Source organism: Musca autumnalis, unplaced genomic scaffold (assembly GCF_047663935.1).
Source record: "Musca autumnalis isolate F117 unplaced genomic scaffold, ASM4766393v1 scaffold_5, whole genome shotgun sequence".
In the NCBI taxonomy this organism is placed as follows: Eukaryota; Metazoa; Arthropoda; class Insecta; order Diptera; family Muscidae; genus Musca; species Musca autumnalis.
This window is the reverse complement of record NW_027412088.1, coordinates 8,129,995-8,152,181: the sequence shown is the minus strand read 5'-3', so window position 1 is coordinate 8,152,181 and position 22,187 is coordinate 8,129,995. Positions and strand designations below refer to the sequence as shown.

Here is a 22,187-nt window from a genome sequence, read left to right as displayed (position 1 = left end):
TAAATGTACATAAGATTAGGTTGTCCTGTCTCAAACTCAACACTTCTTCATATCAGACGCAATGTCTAATGTTTAATTATTTATGACTCGGCTTTTCAGCAGTTAATCTACAGTAAAAGTGGAACAAAGTGAAGCCACGTTATTATTATTATTATTATTATTATTATTATTATTATTATTATTATTATTATTATTATTATTATTATTATTATAATTATATGATATGCCTTTTAATGCTCACATTCTCATAGAGCTCTTCAAAGTACCATTACGTTGAAAGTGTAATTCAGTTTTCATGGATAATTTTTCAAAATTTAAGTTGGAAGAATGTTCTTAAGAAATGATGACTTTATTTATAATCCTATAAACCGTCCTTTCTGCCATCTTATCAATTCCATAAATATGAAAGAAACAAATTTTGTGTTTCTCTAAAAAAAGGCCACAATAAACTCTGAAATATTTTAATGAACAATTATTAATCCAATATGAATATACAACATTATTCTTTTATGAAAGCATTCAATTTAATGTCAATCAAAATTATATCCAAACTTTTTTTTTTCTGTGATAAAAAAAATTATTAGACATATAAATAAGGCTATAGACATTTTTATTGCGAAGCATTACAGATTGTTTTTCTATAGAATCGATAAAAAAGATACAACTTTTTATTTATATATTTTTTTATTATATGTCTCGATATCAATTTGAAAATAATAGAATTGAAAATGCAGGAATATTTGATTACTTTAGTCAGTTAGATATTTTCACAAAAAATGAATGATGAACAGCATTTTAGATTCTGGGAAAATTATATCGTTTCATTTTTTATGTATTGCCATTTTTTCTTTATTTTTTTTTTTTTTTTATTTTTTCTGCTGACTGGGAATTTGAAGTTCAAGGTGGTAAACTGGTTTATTATTATTGAGGGAATAAATTTAATATAATATAAATTTAATGTAAATTTCTTAGAATTATAGAGAATTGAAGCAATGTCTTATTATACCGAAAAGTTAACTAAAAATATTTTGTATGTAAATATAAGAGTTACCAAAAACAAAAATATCGGAAATTTATTGCGACTTTCGAACAATTGAATTTTTTACTACCAAAAGATTTTATGGCAAATGTGCGTAATCGTAACCAAATCATCACAACTCATTAATACATAATGTACATCATGGCGTATGAGTGTTGTGAAACATTTCTTTATAACCCATACGCCATCCCTGGTAAAAATAGTATGGTAGTACATATTTATACATATTTATACGATTTTCTATATAAAAGATATTTTTATAACAAATATAAAGATATAAATCTGTTCTTTATACCCTCTGCCTTTCGACTACAAGGGTGTATACAATAGGGTGGTCACTTTTTTACAACTACATATCCCTGTAGCATATTATGATATTAGAGAAAATCGCAATATATTTTTTGAATATGTATATTGATGTGAAAAAAATAAAACAAATAAACAGAAATATAGAATTATAAGTAAAGTCCACATTAATACGCAAATAATCGGGTGACAAAATAAAGCAGCATAAACTATTACAAAAACTTACAAAAATATTCACATGGTTTTAATTTTTTTTTTATCGCAATGTCTACTGATTAGCGTGGTTTTGTTAGAAGGAAGTAAACTCTATGATTGGAAAGTCAGCTTACCATATCCAGTGTACAATAAAGGCGAATCAAAGGAAGGTTCATGCTGTAGGGAAATGTCAAAACTCTGATAGAACCACCAAGCGGAGTATTTTTTTCTCAAAACATGTTAGTCGATATTGCAGAGACAAAATAAATTAAATTCCGATAGTAGCAACCAATGCGGGGCAGATCTTCTTCTATGCCCAATTTAAAAAAAAAAAATAACAAGTAAAAAAATGTCAGTCGGCTTTCCGACAGATATATACTCTCAGCCAATGTGAAGCGAAACTTTCACTTTCGGACAGATCGAATATATTGAGGGTTTCTTCAGAATTTTATGGCCCTTTTCGGACATTTGAACTTGCCGAAAATTGGATTAGGAATTAACTGCACTAAGACATAAATGTAGGGCAGGTACCCTAGGGAGGACCGATATGGGCCATTTTAAAAGTTAAACTAAATTTTGGTAAAATATTAGGAGATCCAAAGTTTGGACCAAATTGGTTGCCTCATTCAAGTGATATAGTCCTAGCATTTTAGTGTCATTTTTTAAATATTGGGGAGAAGTACAGAAAGTTGTGGACCGGTATTGCGAAGACCAAATGTTGGACCAAATCGGTTGTTATCGAGAGTTATCGTGCTCTACGACCGCCACATATGGTGACATAGGGGTTTTTTACACCTTTCGGACTGTTTTCCGAAGAAATATGGATCTGCCCCTGAAAAACTTTTACCGTCGTAATGGAAGTAGCGAATGCAAATCGCTTCAACAAATATCAAGGTGATTCGAGAGCAGGTCTTAAAGTGAACTTATACGAAATTTTGTGTGCGAGGTACCAGAAGGAGTAGACAAATATAGTACATATTCGAACCTGATATATATCTGGTAGATATATTAGGATGGGCAAAGTATGGATTACATCGGTCACTCCCTTCAAGAGTTAACGTGCGCAAAAGTTTTTCCGAACATTTTTGAAGTTTTGTGGGTGAGGTACCTGAAGGAGTGGACCGATATAGCCCATCTTTGAATTTAAACTATGGTTTGATAAAATATTATGAAGGCCAAATTTTGGACCGAATCGACAGATCCGTTCGAGAGTTATCTTGCGCTCCAACCACCACACAAGGTGTCATAGGGGCTTTTCGCACCTTTCCAGCCATTTTCTCAGGAAGTATGGACTTGCTCCTGATGAAACTTCGAGAGCAGGTCCTAAACTGAACTTGTCCGAAATTTTGTGTGGGAGGTACCCGAAGGAGTGGGATTATTGAGTCCATATTGGAACCTCATCTAAGTCTGGTAGAAATTTCACGATGTGCAACGTATGGACCAAATCGGTTGCTCCCGTCAAGAGTTATCGTGCCCATAAATTTTCTGAACATTTTGGAACTTTTGTGGGGGAGGTACCGGAAGGAGTGGACCGATATAGTTCATCTTCGAACTTAAACTAAGTTTGGACAAAGTATTACGAAAGCCAAAATTTGAACTGAATCGGTTCATCCGTTCGAGAGTTATCGTGCGCTCCAGCCAGCCAGACAGACAGACAGACGGACATTGCTCAATCGACTCCAAATTGTCTGAAACACATTTCGTCCAAACATACTTGGGGTCTAAAACCATTATTTCGATGAGACACATTTTGCCCGTATGAAAGTGTATATACCCTTCATAGCCTAAAGGCTGAGGGTATAAAAATTTGTTCTTTATACCCCCAGTCTTTAGACTACGAGGGTATATACAATAGGGTGGTCACTTTTTTACAACCTCATATCCCTGTATCATATTACGATATTAGAAAAACACGCGGTATACATATATTTCTTTCATATCTAATCAATCTAAATATATCTATTAAATAAACTAAAATATATGATTATAAGTAAAGTCAATATTAGTATGTAAATAAAATTGCTTATTTCGCGTTACTTAAGCGGTATTTCATATCATACCTTCTACAATACATATTTCAAACAATGTTCACAGTTTTTGTCGCATATTTGAGATTTCAAAGCATTGTTGACATATTTATCAAGTTGTTGTTGAACAAGTAAAAAAGTATCAGTCGGCTTTGCCGACAGAGGTATAACCTCAGCATGTGTATATTGAAACAATTTTTTCCCAAAATACGTAGGTATTTAGGGGGTTTTAAAAAATTAGGGCGTTTGAACCGACAAAAATGTTGATTAGGATTAAAGATCAAAAGTTTTGCGGAGGAGATACTAAAAGGAATGGATCGACATTGGCCGTTATGGAAGTGGATCTCCAGCCACAACATATGGTGCCATAGGGGGTTTTTACACTCTTCGGGCTGTTTGCTCAAGAAGTATGGACTTGCCCCAAAAAAACATTTAATATCGTAATTGAGGCAGCGAATGCAAGTTGCTTCAACAAAAATCAAAGTTAGTCCATATTAGGTCTTAAAGTGGACTTATCCAAAATTTTGTGTGGGAGGTACCGGATGGAGTGGACAAGCATAGTCCATATTTGAACCTGATCTATATCTGGTAGATATATTAGGATGTGTAAAGTATAGACCAATTCGGCCACTCCCTTCAAGAGTTACCGTACGAACAATTTTTCCGAACATTTTTGAACTTTTGTGGGGGAGGTACCTGAAGGAGTGGACCGATATTGCTTATCTTCAAACTTAAACTATGTTTGAACAAAATATTACTAAGGCCATATTTTGGACCGAATCGGCAGATTTGTTCGAGAGTTATCTTGCGCTCCAACCACCTCACAGGGTGTCATAGGGGTTTTTTGCAACTTTCATGCTATTTTATCAGGAAGTATGGACTTGCCCCTGATGAAACTTGTACCGTCATATGGAGGGCAGTGAATACAAGTTGCTAAAACAAAAATCAAAGCGATTCGATAGATGGCCCTAAACTGAACTTTTCCGAAATTTTGTGTGGGAGGTACCCGAAGGAGTGGACCTATTGAGACCATATTGGAACCTCATATTACTCTGGTAGAAAGTTTACGCTAGACTAAGTATGGACCAAATCGGTACCTTCCTTCAAGAGTTATCGTGCGCACAAACTTTCCGAACATTTTCGAACATTTGTGGGGGAGGTACAGGAAGGAGTGGACCGATGCAATTCTTCGAACTTCGAACTTAAACTAAGTTTGGGCAAAATATTACTAAAGCCAAAATTTGAACCGAATCGGTTCATCCGTTCGAGAGTTATCGTGCGCTCCAGCCAGCAGGACAGACAGACAGACGGACGGACATGGCTAGATCGACTCCAAATTGTCTGAAACACATTTCGTCCAAACATACTTGGGGTCTAAAACCACTATTTCTATGAGGCACATTTTCATCGTATCAAAGTGTATATACCCTCCTTAGCCTAAAGGCTGAGGGTATAAAAAAGAGAAATAACGCATTGGACGCATTTTACAATAATGAAATGTTCTGAAGAGTTGTGTTTTACATACCGGCGAATATTTTTCCCAAAGATTAAATTAAGAACAATTTAACAGTTTTGGAGATACGCTGCGAAATATGGATGGTTGGATGATATTAGCACCTATTTTACCTTGGTGATATCAACCAGTTCCTTCAATGAATCAACCCACGTTCTGTTTTCTTTTCTTCACCGCACGTACTCTTTCAGAAGTTTTTTTTTTTATGCACAAATTTGTTGATGGGATATATGCGGCAAGGTAAATATTTTGCTCCATAGGTCTTTGAGCTTTAAATAATGACCGCTCATAAATGTGGCATCTGTGAAAAAATCATTTCTACCTCGCCACTTCCAGCTCAAATTAATGTAAGCAGGGTAGAACCCGAAGAGCAATTCAGCATAAGTTTAGGAGAGTTTTTTAGATTCCTACCGCAGACATAAAATTGGTATCTCACTACTTTTCTTCAATTCAGGAGGGATACATTCGATTCAAAATGAGGTACCTGTACTCAATTCTGAATAAATACGGCCCTATTTTTTAAGTTTTGCCTTTTTTGCCATTAGTTGTGAGATTTTAATTAATTTAATAAATCGAGTTATATGACCTAAAGACAACATTTTCGGACAACAGCTTCGAGAACTTCCTTCGTAGTGCAATAGCTGTTCGAGGCGCTGTTTATAATATTTTTAGTGGACAGATCCAGTCTTGACATAACAACCCAAAAGCTCTAAAAATTGCTGGTTGGCGCAATAACTATTGAAAGAAATTAATTCCAACATCAAATCCAGTTTCAAGATGGCCATGACGATCCAATCCTTCAAGTACCTCCTGAAATCCTTTGTACTTTAGTCCAGTTTAAGGCCACTTCTCGGGTAATTTTTTACCAATACTTCTTGAGATATTGGTCCCCTCTCCTTCAAACACACCGTGCGCTTAAGATTTTACTAGTCCTTGTTTGATTTTTTACAACTCTACATTGGTCCGAATGTTCTTGTTATATAAGAAGAATTATGTTTTTTTTTTTTGTGTAGATTGTGTTGATTGGGACTGTCAGTTTTATAAGTAAAAAAATCGATTGGAGCTTTCAAAACTTCTTTTGACCATATTTACTTTTCAAATAGGGTTCTGTTCATAGACCATTTACATAGGTCCACCACTACAGTTTTTTCACGTACCAGTTACATTTTCCAAAAGATTTGGGTGTCATTTTGCACTTTGAGCAAGAAAACCCAGGTGAGACAAATGCAATTGAATCAATAATTCGTAGTTAATTCCATCAAATAGTTTTTTTTTAATTATATTAGCTTCCGAAACATGTTGGAGCAATGTTGAAAGGGAAATTTCTCTGAGCATGATATAGTATTTACCCATCCAATTCGTTGTCCAAGTGCTTTGGTTATCCAAATCCAACACATTTGCTTAATCGACAATTCTGTTCTCTAGCTACACATTGTACGTGTAGCTTAATTTTTTTTCTCAATTTTCCCAGAAAATAATTTTCAAATTTAAAATTCTAAAATATGCATTATTTTCTATTGTCCTTGTTGTAATTATTATAAATATATTCCATGAAAAGTATACATTTACATGCATATATATGTACATACATTGACATGTATGTATGTATGACGTGCATAAATAATATGAAACATGTTCCCCACAGTTCGTTCCATGGTTCGAACACATAAAATGCATTTTGACAATTTTTTTGTTGCATTTCTTTAGATGTTACTTTGTTCGTATCTATGTGTGTGTATGTCTCAGCGTTATATTTCAAACTTTAAGTCTTAGTCAGAGGATTTTCCTTATTTTTCTTTCTCTCCGGCGCACAGAGGACGAAATCATTGATCTAGCGGCGCGAAAGTCAAAAAATCAAAGTATAAAATTACGAAATGTTTTCCATTATCTCGATTACAGACACTCTGCTGACTAAGATTTTGATTTTACTTTTTTGTTGTTGTAAATATTCACTCAGTTATTCAGTGTCAAGTGCAAGAAATTTTGACGGATCAGATTTTAATAAAATTGTTGCTAAAAACCTGATCTCATATTTGTTAAATTGTTAAATAAATTCGTAATAAAACTAAACAAAGTTTATTTTTTATTGATAGGGGAGGGTTTAAGTTAAATTAAAATAAAATGTTTGGGGCCTGAAGTTACAAAGTTATAAAGCAATAAATTTTCAAAAATTATTATTTTTTTGTATGTTTTTAGTGCAATATAATTTTGTTGGATGGAGCGTAATTACAAAGGTCCACCGAGGTTCGGTCCAGTTATTTTTTTAATAATTAAATTGGACTCCTTAGATTCCGAATAACCAAAATTTAGCTGCAAATAGCTGCAAATCTTGCTGATAAATGGTCTTGAAAAATAGCTTAAATCCTCAAAATACCCAAAATCTGGCGGTACGGTCATATGGGGGCTATATCAAAATGTAGACCTATGTTCGCAATTTTTGGTGGAGAATTTTTGTGTCCACTGGGAACCCCACATACCAAATTACACCTAATTTGGTCGGAAAATGTAGCTTTAAATCCCCAAACTACTGAAAGTCGGGAGGTACCTTAAAAGGGGCCTATACCCAAGCGTGGACCTACGTCCACAATTTTTGGTGGAAAGGTTTAGTGATCACTAGGAACCCTAAGTACCAAACTACAACTTATTTGGAAGGAAAAGGTGGCTTAAATCCTCAAAATATCGAATATCAGGAGGTACCGTTATATGGGGGCTATACCAAAATATTTGCATATGTTGTTCATATTTAGTCCATAATTACCCACAGACACAGATTGAGTTTGTGCAAAATTTCAGAAAGATATCTTCATTCGTTTCCAAGTTATTAATTTCGCGCCGCTAGATCAGTGGTTTCGACCACTGTGCGGCGATAATATTTCATTTTTCGTGTTCTCATCCTCTTTTTTTCTTTCTTTGCCATTTCATTGCAGCGAAGAGAACGTTTGGAAGCTTTGCGAACAAGTAAAGAAAACACGTATCGATGAACTTTCGAAATGCTATGCCGTGTTTGTATCAAATGAGGGTCGCACTGTACCGCTGTGGCGCCAGAAAGCAGGACGTGGCGATGACCAAGTTGTGATATGGGTAAGTGTTGCGTTTTTTTGTTTGTTGTTCGACAATCTCCAACCATTTGCGATAGACGAGCGAACGACCGACCCCCCACCTCAAACTAAATCCCTTTTACTCCCTCACGTCCAGTCAGGGACATGCACAAGGCGACACCATCGTCATCATCAGCTACTACTACAACAGCTACCACTACTGTGTGCTGCTACTGGGATCCAAGTGAATTCATTTATTTTTTAATTTCATTTTACATTCAAATCTGCATTTAGCTGCTGCCGCCGTTATTGTTGTTGTTGCTGTTCTTTTTTGTTTTATTTATGATAATTTTCTCATTGTTCTAATGTTTTACTGCTGCTTTTACTTAACTAAAAATTATTTACTGCTACATTTCGTTTCATTTTGTATGAGTACCCCCTCAAGGGACGTGCTTAAAGCGACCCTCTAGGGCTCTGGGAACCTGTAATAATGTTCGTAAACACGCACACTTGTTATGTGTTTTTTTTCTACTGCTTTTTATTTTGTTTGTTTATTTTTTATTGCGAATAATAGTAGCAGCAGCAATGGCAAATAGAGATGGGGGCCTTCGGCAGTGGCTTAAAAACTTTATGCATGTCCAGCAATACCAACAACAACAACGGCAACAAACTGTAAATATGACCAACGCATTTACAACGAAAAAAGCGCAATTAACACGCATTGTTTTAGCAAAAAAAAAAAGCATGACCTGGCAAGCACACATGTACGTATATAACTGTTATTGGGTTCCCGGGCATAGGCGTGTGTAGAATGCTCACCCCATCACTATTGTCACCACCACACTAATGGTCCCCATGTCCGGTATGTAGACAACAGTGGATTTTCATGTCAACACCGACATCACCGCCACCGCGCTTGTATGTTTTTGGTCACAGGTGTTTTCCAACAAAACACTGCCACTTAAGTAGTGCTGCAACATTGTTTAATTGCAGTGACAGGCGTCAATGGACTTGTCGAAACTTAGAGCGATGACAAATCAAGCGCATTGGCCATGTTGGGGGAATATATTTAATGGGAAACGATATTTAAACTTTTTAAACAGCATGAAATGTCAACAGGACAATATTTTTAACGGTGGCAAGAAGTTCTTCCGCCTTAGGGGAAGGGTCTTGCATGTATTGACTTGTGGAAGGATGTTAAAGGTGCTCAGTTAATAAAATACCAATAGCAGATACACTCTCTCTCTCTCATTGTATGATAATAAAAATTGTCTACAGAAACCCCTTTAAAAGCGGAAAGTGGACATTAGACCGAAAAAAATGTTGATTGGAATTCCTACCTCCTAAATTTTTTTTTCATTTGACCTAAAAACCTTATATATGAAATTTTATGACGATCGATTAAGGTTAACCCCTGTCACCAGGGCGATCTTTGTCTCCATAGTGATTTTTATATGGCCAAATGTTCATTTTCAAGAAAATTCTCTAAAACCCACATTTATGGTCAAATCCATGAACATTTCATTGTTGTGGCTAAAAAACGAATATTACAAAAAGTTGTAAACATTTTTTGGTTTGGTCTAATGTCCACTTTCCGCTTTTAAAGGGGTTTCTGTAGACAAGTTTTATTATCATACAGAAAGTTCATACACACTTTTATATGATCAATAATGTCTGTCTGGACTATATCCGCTTCAGACACTTTGGAGTTGTTCTCGAGCGAATCAACCGGTTTGGTCCATACTTTGTCCTCTTAATAATTTGACCAAATTTGGATCAAGATCGAAGATGGGCCACTTCAATACACTCTTTCGGATACCTTCCCTACAAAAGTTCAAAACTTTCGCTTGGGTGCAGCTTAACTGCTACTCTAGGATCGTTTTGAATTTTTTACCCAAAGTAATTCATTCTTCCAATTCATTGCTTCCAAGCATGTCGGTAACCCGATTCATATTAGCTCAATGATATATGACCTACTTTTTGTAGCCGAATTCGAACGGGGTATCTTAAGACACTATGGCTGAAATACTCAGGAAATATCGCTTACATTACGAACAGGAGTATTTTGAAAATCTGAAAAAATCTGTTGAAAATTTGATGCTGTTTGGTCTAGGAATCGACCCCTGATATTCAATGTACAAGGTGGGAGTGCCAACCATTGCAACGCGATGACACCAGTATTTATCTACTGATTATTTAAATCCCACGGCAGTGGGTTCTTTCGTACTGGATTGACCCGGAACAACACAAAGTCATCGTTCCGGCCACCTCAGTGTACATATGTTTGTTTCGTTTTTCTGTGTTGGGAGCAGCATATACCGGAATGCTTGCTCCGAATTCTTTTGGTCCGTGCCGGGACGGAGGAAAACCCAGGACCAATATATCTGTGATCAATTTGTCACATCCGCATCTTCACCCACATCCAACCTTCGGTGAGATGCAATAGATGTCCGGAGTGGGTGAATCTAAGGGGTCCCTCCACGTGAGGGACTACGACAGGGACTATGTTGCTGCATGCTGCTTGAACACAGTCCCCAGTGAGTCGTCGGATTACGAAACTTCCTCGTCGTCTGACTACGAAACTGCCCCGCAGTCCCCTCGACAACAACCGCGCGCGCAGCCTCCAACACTAGCCGTTGTTGTCCCAATCCCAGAGAATGCATCCTTTTTTCAATTTAATTGCAATGGAATCCGATGTAAGATCGAGAAATAGTAGATGTCATGAGTCGGAAGAACATCAAGGTCGCTGCGGTGCAAGAAACCAAGCTCAACAACAACTGTAGCTTACAACATTGTTACAATGTGCTAAGGAAAGATCGCACCAGAAGTGGAAGTGGGGGATTAGCTTTCCTATTGCACCAGTCTGTCCAATACAGACCTATCTCGCTTGAGCCTGTCTGTGTATGGGGGTAGCAGTCAGGTGTGGAACTGCCGAGATAGAGTTGCTGAACGTATACATCCCGCCGAGAAATAGCTGTATCTCAGATTACGTGCCTAACATTAGAACGTTTTTGGAAGTTCATAATCGTCTGGTCCTGGGGGACTTTAATGTGCATCATGAGATGTGACATTCGGCCCTCGGAAACGATCAGAGAGGTACAGCGCTGGCTGAGCAGATTGACAGCTCTACGTTTTGCACGCTCAATGAGGACGCCCCTACCAGAATTAGAGGAGAGTATCACAGCTCGCCAGACATAACCATCGTGTCACCTGGTCTGACAAATGACGTTACCTGGCAACCCGTCATTTCCCTTGGATCAGACCATCTCCCCATAATTTTCTCCATTTGCAGACCACCCGATTTCATTACCTCCGAAAGCTAATTGGCCGGGTTTCAGAGAGTTCACCAATCACCGCTTCAGAGAACTGTCCAATACTTCTGATGTTTGGGTAGCGGAAAGCCCGGCGGGAAGCCCGGCAAGGATGCCAGCAAAAGTGAATCGTACAGACCGATTTCGCTTTTGTCGCCTGTAGCAAAGACCCTTGAGGCCTTAGTCCTGCCCAGTATCAGAAACAGCTATCAAGTTGCCGATCATCAGCATGGATTCCGTAAGCAGCACAGCACGACAACTGCTCTGCACGCCATTACCACACAGATTTGTCAAGGACTCAACCAGAGACGGCCGTTCGATATAACAGTGGTGGTGGCGCTTGACTTATCAAAAGCCTTTGATACAGTCAGGCACTCCACGCTGTTTGAGGACCTTGAGCAGACAACCCTCCGGTCAAGCTTGAAACTTTGGATAGTCAATTATATGTGTGGACGCCAGTCGTACGTGGAATTCAGGAACAAGAAGTCCAAACCCCGTAGAGTAAAACAGGGAGATCCCCAAGGTGGGGTGATATCTCCGGAACTGTTTAACCTCTACCTCTCGTGTATTCCGCCCCCTCCAGACGGCATCGAGATCGTAACGTATACGGATGATTGCACGATCCTGGCGTCGGATACCTATCCTGATGACATCTGTGAGAGACTGAACAACTATTTAACCGATCTTACCACCTTTTCCCATTCGAGGAATATGCAGATTTCCGCTACAAATCCACTCTGTTCACCACATGGACAGCGCAGTTTGGAAGAGAATTGCATGTCGTTGTCGACGGTAGCAGAATTCCGACCACAAACTGCCCAAAATTTTAGGGGTCACATTCGACACTACTTTCACGTCGTGCGCGCACGCTACAGCTATCTGCGACAAACTGAAAAGTAGGAACGAGGTCCTCAAGTCCCTAGCCGGCAGCACTTGTTGTGCAGATAAAGAAACCTTTTTGAACACATATAACGCGATAGGTCGGTCTGTGGTAAGCTATACGGCGCTAGTCTGGTCCCCGAGATTATGTGATACGAATTGGAAAAAGATTCAAACTTGCCAGAATGCCGCCTTGAGAACAGCAACAGGGTACCTCCTCAAATCTTCAGTGGACCATCTACATGAGGAGGCCAAGATTCTTCCAGTTAAGCAACACAATGAGATGCTTTCGTTGCAGTACCTGCTTGGATGTTACCGTGTTTGCCATCCCAATCATCATCTTGTGGGTAGGCCGGCACATACAGGCAGATCAGGAAGGATATCCATGCTCTAGAGGGAGAGGTCCAACGATACAGGAGAGAACCCCTAGATCAACAAGCGTATCAAGCAGGTTTAAATAGTATTCACACGGATGCAGTTGCCAAGGCCTTAAGCAGTTATATTGTGAATAAAGTCCTCGAAATACATCTATTGCAGCTGCGGAACGTCAGCTGCCACGACAAACTAGAGTTTCGCATATACATTTATCTAATGAAGTGCGATATATATACTAGTTTCCAAGCTTTGCCTTCGTCTGCCACAACAACAACATCCTAATACGCCTGAAGATCGGCTTTACCACCCGTGAAACGTAGTGTAATGGTTGGATGCGTGGGACTTCGGTAGACTCCTAATTTTTCAATGTATCTCTAAAGGCCTTACAGCTCAACTCGAAAGAGAATTAATTAAATGTCACTATAAATGGCCTTCGCCTTAATAAGGCAAAAATAAAAAAATAGAGTATTTTTGGCTCAACTACTCTCGGGATATTGCAGTCGCCTAAATTCTTATTGGGCGGAAATCGACGGCGCCGTGCAAGACATCTGCCCAGTATGTGGCATGGGCCCGCACGACACAAAACAACTTTTCAACTGCCCAGCCAACCCTACTCATCTAACTCCAGTGGATCTGTGGTTACATCCCATCGAAGCAGCCACTTTCCTGGAACTGGAGATAGACCCAGAGTCAGATTCAACAAAAGAACGAACATACAAACATAATAACAAACACTGTTACAACAACAACAACTGGTCATTTTACTATCCAACGAACCTTACTATGATCCCCCGAAGGTCGGAACCTTATCCTTTTAACTTAATAACTAATTCGATTTTTTCATATGTACATCTAAAGAATATTTGTATGTTTGTATGTATATATGTATGTCCATTGGAGTAGAAGAGAAGGAGGTTGAATGCATAAAAAATTTGTACTGGCACCAAACAGCGCAAGTCAACGTCAATGGCGAACTGACCGAAAATATTAATATTTCCAGAGGTGTTAGACAAGGTTGTGTCCTTTCCCCTCTATTATTCAACATATACGCTGAACGAATATTCCAAGAATCAATAAATGGTGTCCGGAAAGGAATATATGTAAATGGAACGTTCATTAACAACGTAAGGTATGCCGATGACACCACTCTCATAGCCGATAATATGACAGCACTTCAAGAACTGGTTAACAGATTGACCACTTGCAGCGAAAAATACGGTCTTAAAATCAACATCAAAAAAACGAAATACATGGTCATCAGTAAACATCATACATATGCTAATACGGCCCCATTAAAAATTAATGAAATAAATGTGGAAAGAGTCCAAAGTTTTAAATATCTTGGAGCGATAATCAACGACGAATGGGACATTTCTAAAGAAATAGCCTGCAGGATTGAAATGGCCAGAGACACATTCTTTAAATATAAAAAAGTTTTTACAAGCCATAATGTAAACTTAAAAACCAAAATAAGATATATGAAAACATATGTATGGTCTGTCCTATTGTATGGCATGGAAACATGGACCTTAAAATCCGTAGATATGAAAAAACTGGAAGCATTTGAGATGTGGACATATCGCCGCATCTTAAAGATATCATGGACACAATTCATATCAAATAATGAGGTTCTAAGAAGATTACATAAAGAAAAAGAACTGCTGAACAACATAAAGAGACGGAAAACGGCATACTTGGGCCACATTATGAGGAATCCGAAATACAAACTGCTGCAAAGTATTATCCGTGTAAACATTGAAGGAAGGCCTACTAGAGGGAGGAAACAACTACTATGGATCAACAACATCCAAGAATGGACCGGTATACGTGATGTCATAAATCTGCTAAGCGAAGCCAGAAACAGAGAGACTTTTGCCGATATTATAAACAATATTTAATAATTTAAGTATTATAATATAAAACTATTGTAATAATATTCTTATATTTGCATTTTGGTCGCCAACATTCGAAAATCGAATAGGCAAATAAAGAAGAAGAAGATGTATATAAATTTTTTAACTTATTTTTTTTTCTTCCAGGACTATCATGTATTTTTCATGCACAATCCCAGCCCGAATAGATGTTTGGTATTCGACTTAGATACAACGTTACCATTTCCAACATATTTTCACAAATATGTAACAGAAACGTTTCGTTCCGATTTAGCGTTAAGACCAGAACATCACAGGTAAGCAAAAACAACACAATAATTCCCATCATATTAAAATGGCATCACTTTCTATCTCCCCTAGATTCTTTCGTGTAATACCTGCTGAAACATATCTTGCGGAATTTTCCTCGGATCGTAGGCATATGAGAAGGCCAGATGGCAGCTGGATAAAGCCACCACCCTCATATCCGCCCATACAATCATGCAGTGAGTACTACTACTACCCTACCTCGTTGGTCATATCTGGCCACTTAATTATCTGTCTTTGATAATTTATTGATTTTGTTGTTGTCGTTGTTGTTATTACAGGCAATGCCCATACCCTAGGCGATTTCATATGCATGAGTCCTGGCAAAGGTCCTGGCACAGTTTACAGCCTATCTGAGTTTGTGCAAAACTTTTATAAATCACCCAATGTTGTGGCCCAGCAAAACAACAAATAATATCATCCATCATCGGCCATGTTTAATGGGTAATTAATTAAATTCATTATTTTTTGTGTTGAATACAAAAACAAAAAAACAAAAGCAAAATGAGGATAAATACAAATTACTAATTAATTAAGTTAATTTTTAATACTACTTAATAAAAATTTAAAAAAGTAATTATAATTTTCAATATGAACAAAAATAAGCAACCAGATATGTTAAGCAGAAGAAGACAAACAAAACACACTTAACAACATTATGAAGAATAAGAAGAAAGTAAAAAAATTAAAAAGACTACAGCACTTTATATAAAAAATTACAAGAAAAATTATATACATTGAAAAAAAAACAAACATTTTCTTAAACAACAATTTTTAAGCTCGTGACAAAAATAAAAACAAAACAACTTTTTTGGAAATTTTATATTAAAATATTGTTTTTTTTTTAATATTTTATATAATATGGCTTAACCTTTTATTAACTTTACCCCATGCCATAATCCACAACTTTGTTCTACCTTTTAAGCGAATGCATTTATTATTAAGTGTTTCTCCATTCGTCGTTTCATTTAAACAACAACAGCAACAACAACATGAAGCAGCTAACACAAAATATTATTTATTATTTATGAAAAATACTTTATATCTATCCATCTACATACGTGTGTGTGTATGTGTGTCGTTGTACTTTTATATTGATATACTTTGTGAGCTTCGACTACTGGTTGCTTTGCTGCTGCTGCTCGCTCTTGCATGATTCTTCTATTCATGCAACAAGGACCACAACGACAATGCATGTCATTTTGAATTATTTTCACAGGAAATTGGCCTCTTGATGGTTAAATGCAACATGTCATGCACTCCTGTTTGGTAGTTTATTCCCAAAGTTTTTTTCTTCTTCGAAACCAAAAAACACCAACAACAGAAATGTACTCAAATTTGAGAATTGTGTTGAATGTTTAACTCTTTGTTGACATAATAAGTAATCCACAGCAAGTGTTGCGAGAATTTATAAAGTGATACGAACGTAATACTTTTGTTGAACCAGTATTTCAAGGATAATGAGATAATGTATTATGGATTTAAACATTGAGTTTTAAAAGCATTTGGTTTATGTATTTGGCTTAGAACAGTAATTTCGTGTTCCATAAACGCATTATTTACTCTCGAGGATATCCATTTTGTGGTCCTTGATTGTATACATATGTACAAATGTAAGTTTTGATCAGCTTACAATTCCTCTTCCTTTTCCCAAACCCAATTACCCTTCCGTCTGCTTAAAAGACACTTTTTCAAGATTTTTTACAAGTTTTGCAATGTCATTTTGTGTTCAAAATACAAAATACCGCTCGGTAAACCTCAGCCTGCACTTTGATTAGATTAAGAAGGTGCCTCATCTAAATAATGGTTTTTGATCTCAAGTTTGGTTGAACGAAATCCGTTTTAGGCAATTTCGAGACGTATTAATCGTGTCCGTCTGTCTGTTTAAAGTTTGACACTCGTAATATTTTGTTCAAACGTAGATCAGGCTCAACTCTTTCGGGTACCTCTAACATTTTTAGCTAAAATGGTACGCACGATAACTCTGGAATTTGTTCCAAACTATACACAGGCTAGATAAAATTCAAATATGGACTACATATATTGGTCCACTCCATAAAATACATCCCACACAAGTTTAAAAATATGGTCACATACATCCGATTTTTTTGGGGAAGGTTGTACTTGCGGCTTCTGTTACGATATTATATGGGAGCAATGTTCCCGGAATAATGGCCCAGAAGCTCCAATTTTTGGACCCTAAAATGTCTGATGAGCACAATACTAAAATTAAAAATCTAATTTGACCGAAACTTTCTTTTCGGATATAAAGCGGTCATACCGTAGTATATTATAACATCTTAATATGTTTTAATATTTTATATTATGAAATTATTGACAGCTCTCGGTCTTTAGCAGCATGTAGCAGATTTGTTTCACATCTGTATCCTGTCCACTCTTGGATGTTACTTAGCCAGTAGCATGGGCTTAGCCAGGAATAGTTCTTTTGTATGTAAAAAATTATAAATATTACGAAAAAAAAAACAAGTAAAAAAGTATCAGTCGGCTTTGCTGACAGAGATATACCCTCAGCCTATGTGGATAGAAAACTTGAACATTTGTGTGGGTGATACCACAAGGATTGGACACATAGGGCCCAAATTTGAACATAAAGTAAGTTTCGACAATTTAGAGATACAAAGTTTAAACCAAATCGGTTGCTAGATCTATGAGAAATCGCGAGTACCATTTCAGGTAATCTGAAAAGTAATGGGTTACTTCTTAAAAAATTTACAAGGTAAACCTACTTACTTTACTCCTCTCTAAGTAATGACGACGGTGGCACAGTGAGTGTGTGTCCGACTATAAATCCTAGGGTTGTGTGTTCAACGCTCACTGTCGGCACGCGAGTTTTTTTATTAAAAAATAACAGTTCGTGGTGAACATGTGCACTGCACATTTAAGTTCTTAAGCAACCCTTAATATTCGTGTGCATGGCATAGTGTTTAGTGTCTTTGGCTAGAAATCAGAGGGTTCGTGGGTTCAATTCGGGCAGACAGCGAAATAAAATAAAGTAAAATAAAAGTAAGATGTGTGATGAAATTAAAAACAAATTCTCTACATCAACTGTCTAAAAATAGAATTTTTTCACCTTACTTTTCAACTTCTACAGATTATATCTACAAACTGAGTGCGACATGCTCTTGTAAAAATAATGGGGAAGAAAGGTGGTTTGAGAGTAGTTACGGCTGCCAAAAATCCCTTACGAAACCCATGATTTTGGGAGGACTTTTTTTGCTGGGTGATAGATATATTAGGATGTGTAAAGTATGGACCAAATCGGTCACTCCCATCAAGCGTTATCGTGCGCACAATTTTTCCGAACATTTTTGAGCTTTTGAGGGGGAGGTACCTAAAGGAGTGAACAAATATGGCTTATCTTCGAACTTAAACTAAGTTTGCAAAAAATATTACGTCTATATTACGTCCATTGGACTGAATCGGAAGATCCGTTCGGGAGTTATCTTGCGCTCCACTCACTACACACGGTGTCATAAGGGTTTTTTGTACCTTTCAGGCTATTTTCTCAGGAAGTATGGACTTGCCCCTGATGAAACTTATACCGTCGTATGGGGGGCAGTGAATACAAGTTGTCGCAACAAAAAGCGATTCGAGAGCCAGTCCTAAACTGAACTTATCCGAAATTTTGTGTGGGAGGTACCTGAAGGAGTGGACCGATTGAGTCCATATTGAAATCTTATCTAAGTCTGGTACATATTTCAGGATGTGCAAAGTATGGACCAAATCGGTTACTCCCTTCAAGAGTTATGGTGCGCACAAATTTTCAGAACATTTTCGAACTTTTGTGTGGGAGGTACTGGAAGGAGTGGAGCGATATAGCCCATCTTCGAACTTAAACTAAGTTTGGGCAAAATATTACGAAAGCCAAAATTTGAAACGAATCGGTTCATCCCTTCGAGAGTTATCGTGCGCTCCAGCCAGACAGACTGACGGCGTCCAGACAGACTGACTTCGTCCAAACATACTTGGAGTCTAAAACCATTATTTCGATGAGGCACATTTTGCCAATGAACGGAAAGAAACAAAACGATTCCCGTACCAATCACACAACGCCACAAACTTTTCAGCTTCTCTGAATCGTTTCATTCTCACAACCAAAACAAAAACACAAACTTTTCAACGTAAAAAGATGGAAACCGTACGATTGGTGAAATGTAACTTCGGCTATGCTTTGCCAAGTTGTTTCATTCACCACCGAAACGACAAGTATTTTTGGGAAACGTTTGCCGTGCGTTATGGTCAATGACACACTCAGACACACACACACATGTGATGCTTAACAACCCTATAAGATAGCATCAGCATACCACAGTGAATATTATCAACCACCAAACGTTTTTGATTTATTCACATGTGTTAAGTACTATTTAGTTTTCTATCTGTTGTTGTGGAGTTGAGTACTTTTCGCTTTTCGTTTTGTTCGTACTCACGAATGTAAACAAAACGAAACTAAACAGCGAGCTCGGCCAACGAGGGTTATGTTTCGTTTTGTATTGTTCCTATGGAAAATACGAAACGAAACGATTGGAAATTTTATTTAAAGTATTTTTACGTACTCTGCATTTTGCCCGTATGAAAGTGTTAGCATAAATGCTAAGGGTATAAAAATTAATAAAACTATTTTTTTAATGGGTTAAAAATTCATGTAAAAGAAGTAAATTAGGAATGGGGAAGAACCAACTTCTCCATGACGAGTTTGATCAAATCTCTCTCTTCGAAAGTATCGAAGGTACATGAACCTTATAACTCAGTCATATTCCAAATTAACGACTTTAGAGTAACAGCACTACTACAAGCAGTAGCACCACTACAATTTTCAACGCTTTCTGGAACTTCACACACAAAATTTCCAATATTTTCACTTAAATCTAGCACAAAGGCTGTTCTTGGATTGCTTTTATATTTTTGCCATAGTATCAGTCGCCGTGGGGGTGCCACCGTGTTGCAATGGTATGCACACCCGCCTTGCACGCTAAAGGTCGTGGGTTCGATTCCCAGGCCAGCCAACATCAAATTTTCAACGGTGGCAAAATACCCCTCAGTGATGTTGGCGACATTTCCTGAGTACTTCAGCCATGTACAACTTCTCTACAAGTGGTGTCTTAGGACACGCCGTTCGGATTCGGCAATAAACAGTAGATCCCATATCATTAGTTAATATGAATCGGGGTGCACTCATTGATATGAGAGAAGTCTCCCTTGTCCCATATGGGATGTTTGTGGAATTATCAGCCGCCGTGGTCCTTATTACAGCGATATATTTTTTAATTGAGGAAGCCCTTACTTCTCGAGCTAAGGACATGGAAAGGTGTCCAGCAACTCTACAAAGCAACCGAAATTGTGTTTTTGGTATCCCATTTGTAATGATGTAAGGGTCAATCGTTCTGGTAACTCTACTTCTAACTCCCAAAATATTGTGCTTCGGTCCAGTTTTTTAATATAATCAGGGTGATTATAAATGTCAACTCCCCGTGAGTCTTACCTCTCTGTCGTTTCAACTTAAAGGAGAAAGTGAGAAAACTCACGGGGAGTTGACATTCATAATTGGGCTGAATATGTGTAAATGAAAAATTTCAATTTAATTGTAAAATCTTCAGCGAGACATATATACACACAACATTTTTATCATTTTTTATTTAATTTTTATGTAATTTTTTTTTATTCAAATTACAACAACAAATTGAAACCTATTGAAACCCTCCATCATCAGTTTAATAAAAGACATTATTCATTTGTTGTTGTACATTGTGCATACAACCTTTAAAACGTTTGTGTTTATAAAACATAACAAATAAATTGACTATTTACATATTTGCTACTTACATATATGCTTTAATCCACGCAACAAAAACAATTGAATTTACTATTTTCATTTTTATATTTGAAATCTAATATCAATTACAATTATATTTATGTATGTAATTTTGTAAGAAATCTATATTTTATAATATTAATTTTTTTATAACAGCAAAATACTCAATTAACAAATAATAATGTGACATTTGTTAAAAAACTATTTTTTTTTTTTTAATTTTGTGTGTGTTTACAAAAAGTTAAACAGAAAACGGACTTTAATGAATTAAATATTTTTTTCTTTTTATTATTATTAAAATAAATATGATTTAATAACAAACCAAAAATGATTGTTTACAAAATGAGACTGAAAGTAGTGGTCAAAAGTAGTTGTTGTGAATGCAATAGAACAACAAAGAATATACAACAATATATATGCCGCCTCTGATTTAATTTAGCCTTTCTCAAATAGCAACTTAACCTTGGGGGGTGGAGGACCAATCTAGATTTGGCATTAGAGACAATGATTCCTTCTAATGTCGGCTACACTGATCTTTTCCCCTCTGCCCTCATAGTTTTTATTCGCCTCCTCTATGCTTCCCCAAAACAAAATAACAAAACCGAAAATATAGAATTGTGTAGTAAAAAATATATGATGGTAAATTTAACCGCTCAAAAGACTGATGCCTTGTTAAATATGGTTAAATTATTGTTTTAAACGTAGTTTGTTTTTTTAGTTCCTTTGTTACATTCTGTTTAAGACCATAAAAATTAAATCTTACTCCCTCCATTTGAAAGAGCTGTTATTGTCGCCTGTAATTTTCTTCCACAGAGTCCGTTTTTCTGTTTAATTGTCCAAAATACAATTTGTTTACTTTTTTTATTCCCCCAATAAAATTATTTAAGAAAATATATTTAAAGTTATAAAAGGAAGTAATTAATAATAAAAACCAAACACAAACTATAACTTAAGTCTTAATTGAATGTAATGAATTAAAACGGAAACACATTTCCATGAATGCTGCTTTTAGTGGAAGGAGTCTCCCTGTGGGGGATACTCCCGCTGTGTGTGCGTTAATGTGTTTCCAACTAAAGAAAATACAACAGAGAAGAAAAAAACAGAAAACAGCAAAAAAAATTGAAGTTAACATTGTTTCTAGTCTATAAAAATATTTTATCATAAATTTTTGCTATATAATAACGAAACATTTTTATTACTTTAAAATGTGTTTGTGTGAAGTTAAGTTTCAATACGTGAAAATATTTAATTGTATTAATTTAATTTATCATTTTTGTTTTCTTACATAGAATTGTTTATGGCGTATTTGTATAAAAATTGAAGAAATGTTAAAACGCTGATTTTATAAAAATCTTAATGTGCTGAAATTGAAAAATCTTAATGTGTTGAAATAATAGATTTCATTTTAAACAACTATTTGTTTCTTTTTTAATATAAATATGTATGTATGTTATAATAATTTTAAAATAAGAA

At 36.4% G+C, this 22,187-nt stretch overlaps 1 protein-coding gene across 12 annotated transcripts in view; it reads left to right on the top strand.

Moving 5' to 3' along the window:
* The window catches only part of tun (N-terminal glutamine amidase tungus), a 115,463-nt gene extending 99,829 nt beyond the window's left edge, over positions 1-15,634 (top strand). For all 12 annotated transcript variants that reach the window (XM_073957327.1, XM_073957325.1, XM_073957328.1 and 9 more), the window contains 4 exons: positions 8,008-8,161; positions 14,723-14,871; positions 14,936-15,060; positions 15,163-15,634. In XM_073957327.1, the coding sequence (XP_073813428.1) occupies positions 8,008-8,161; positions 14,723-14,871; positions 14,936-15,060; positions 15,163-15,296 (562 nt within the window). In that variant the 3' untranslated portion in view covers positions 15,297-15,634. The remainder of the gene's footprint in view (positions 1-8,007; positions 8,162-14,722; positions 14,872-14,935; positions 15,061-15,162) is intronic.
* Positions 15,635-22,187: the final 6,553 nt, after the last annotated feature.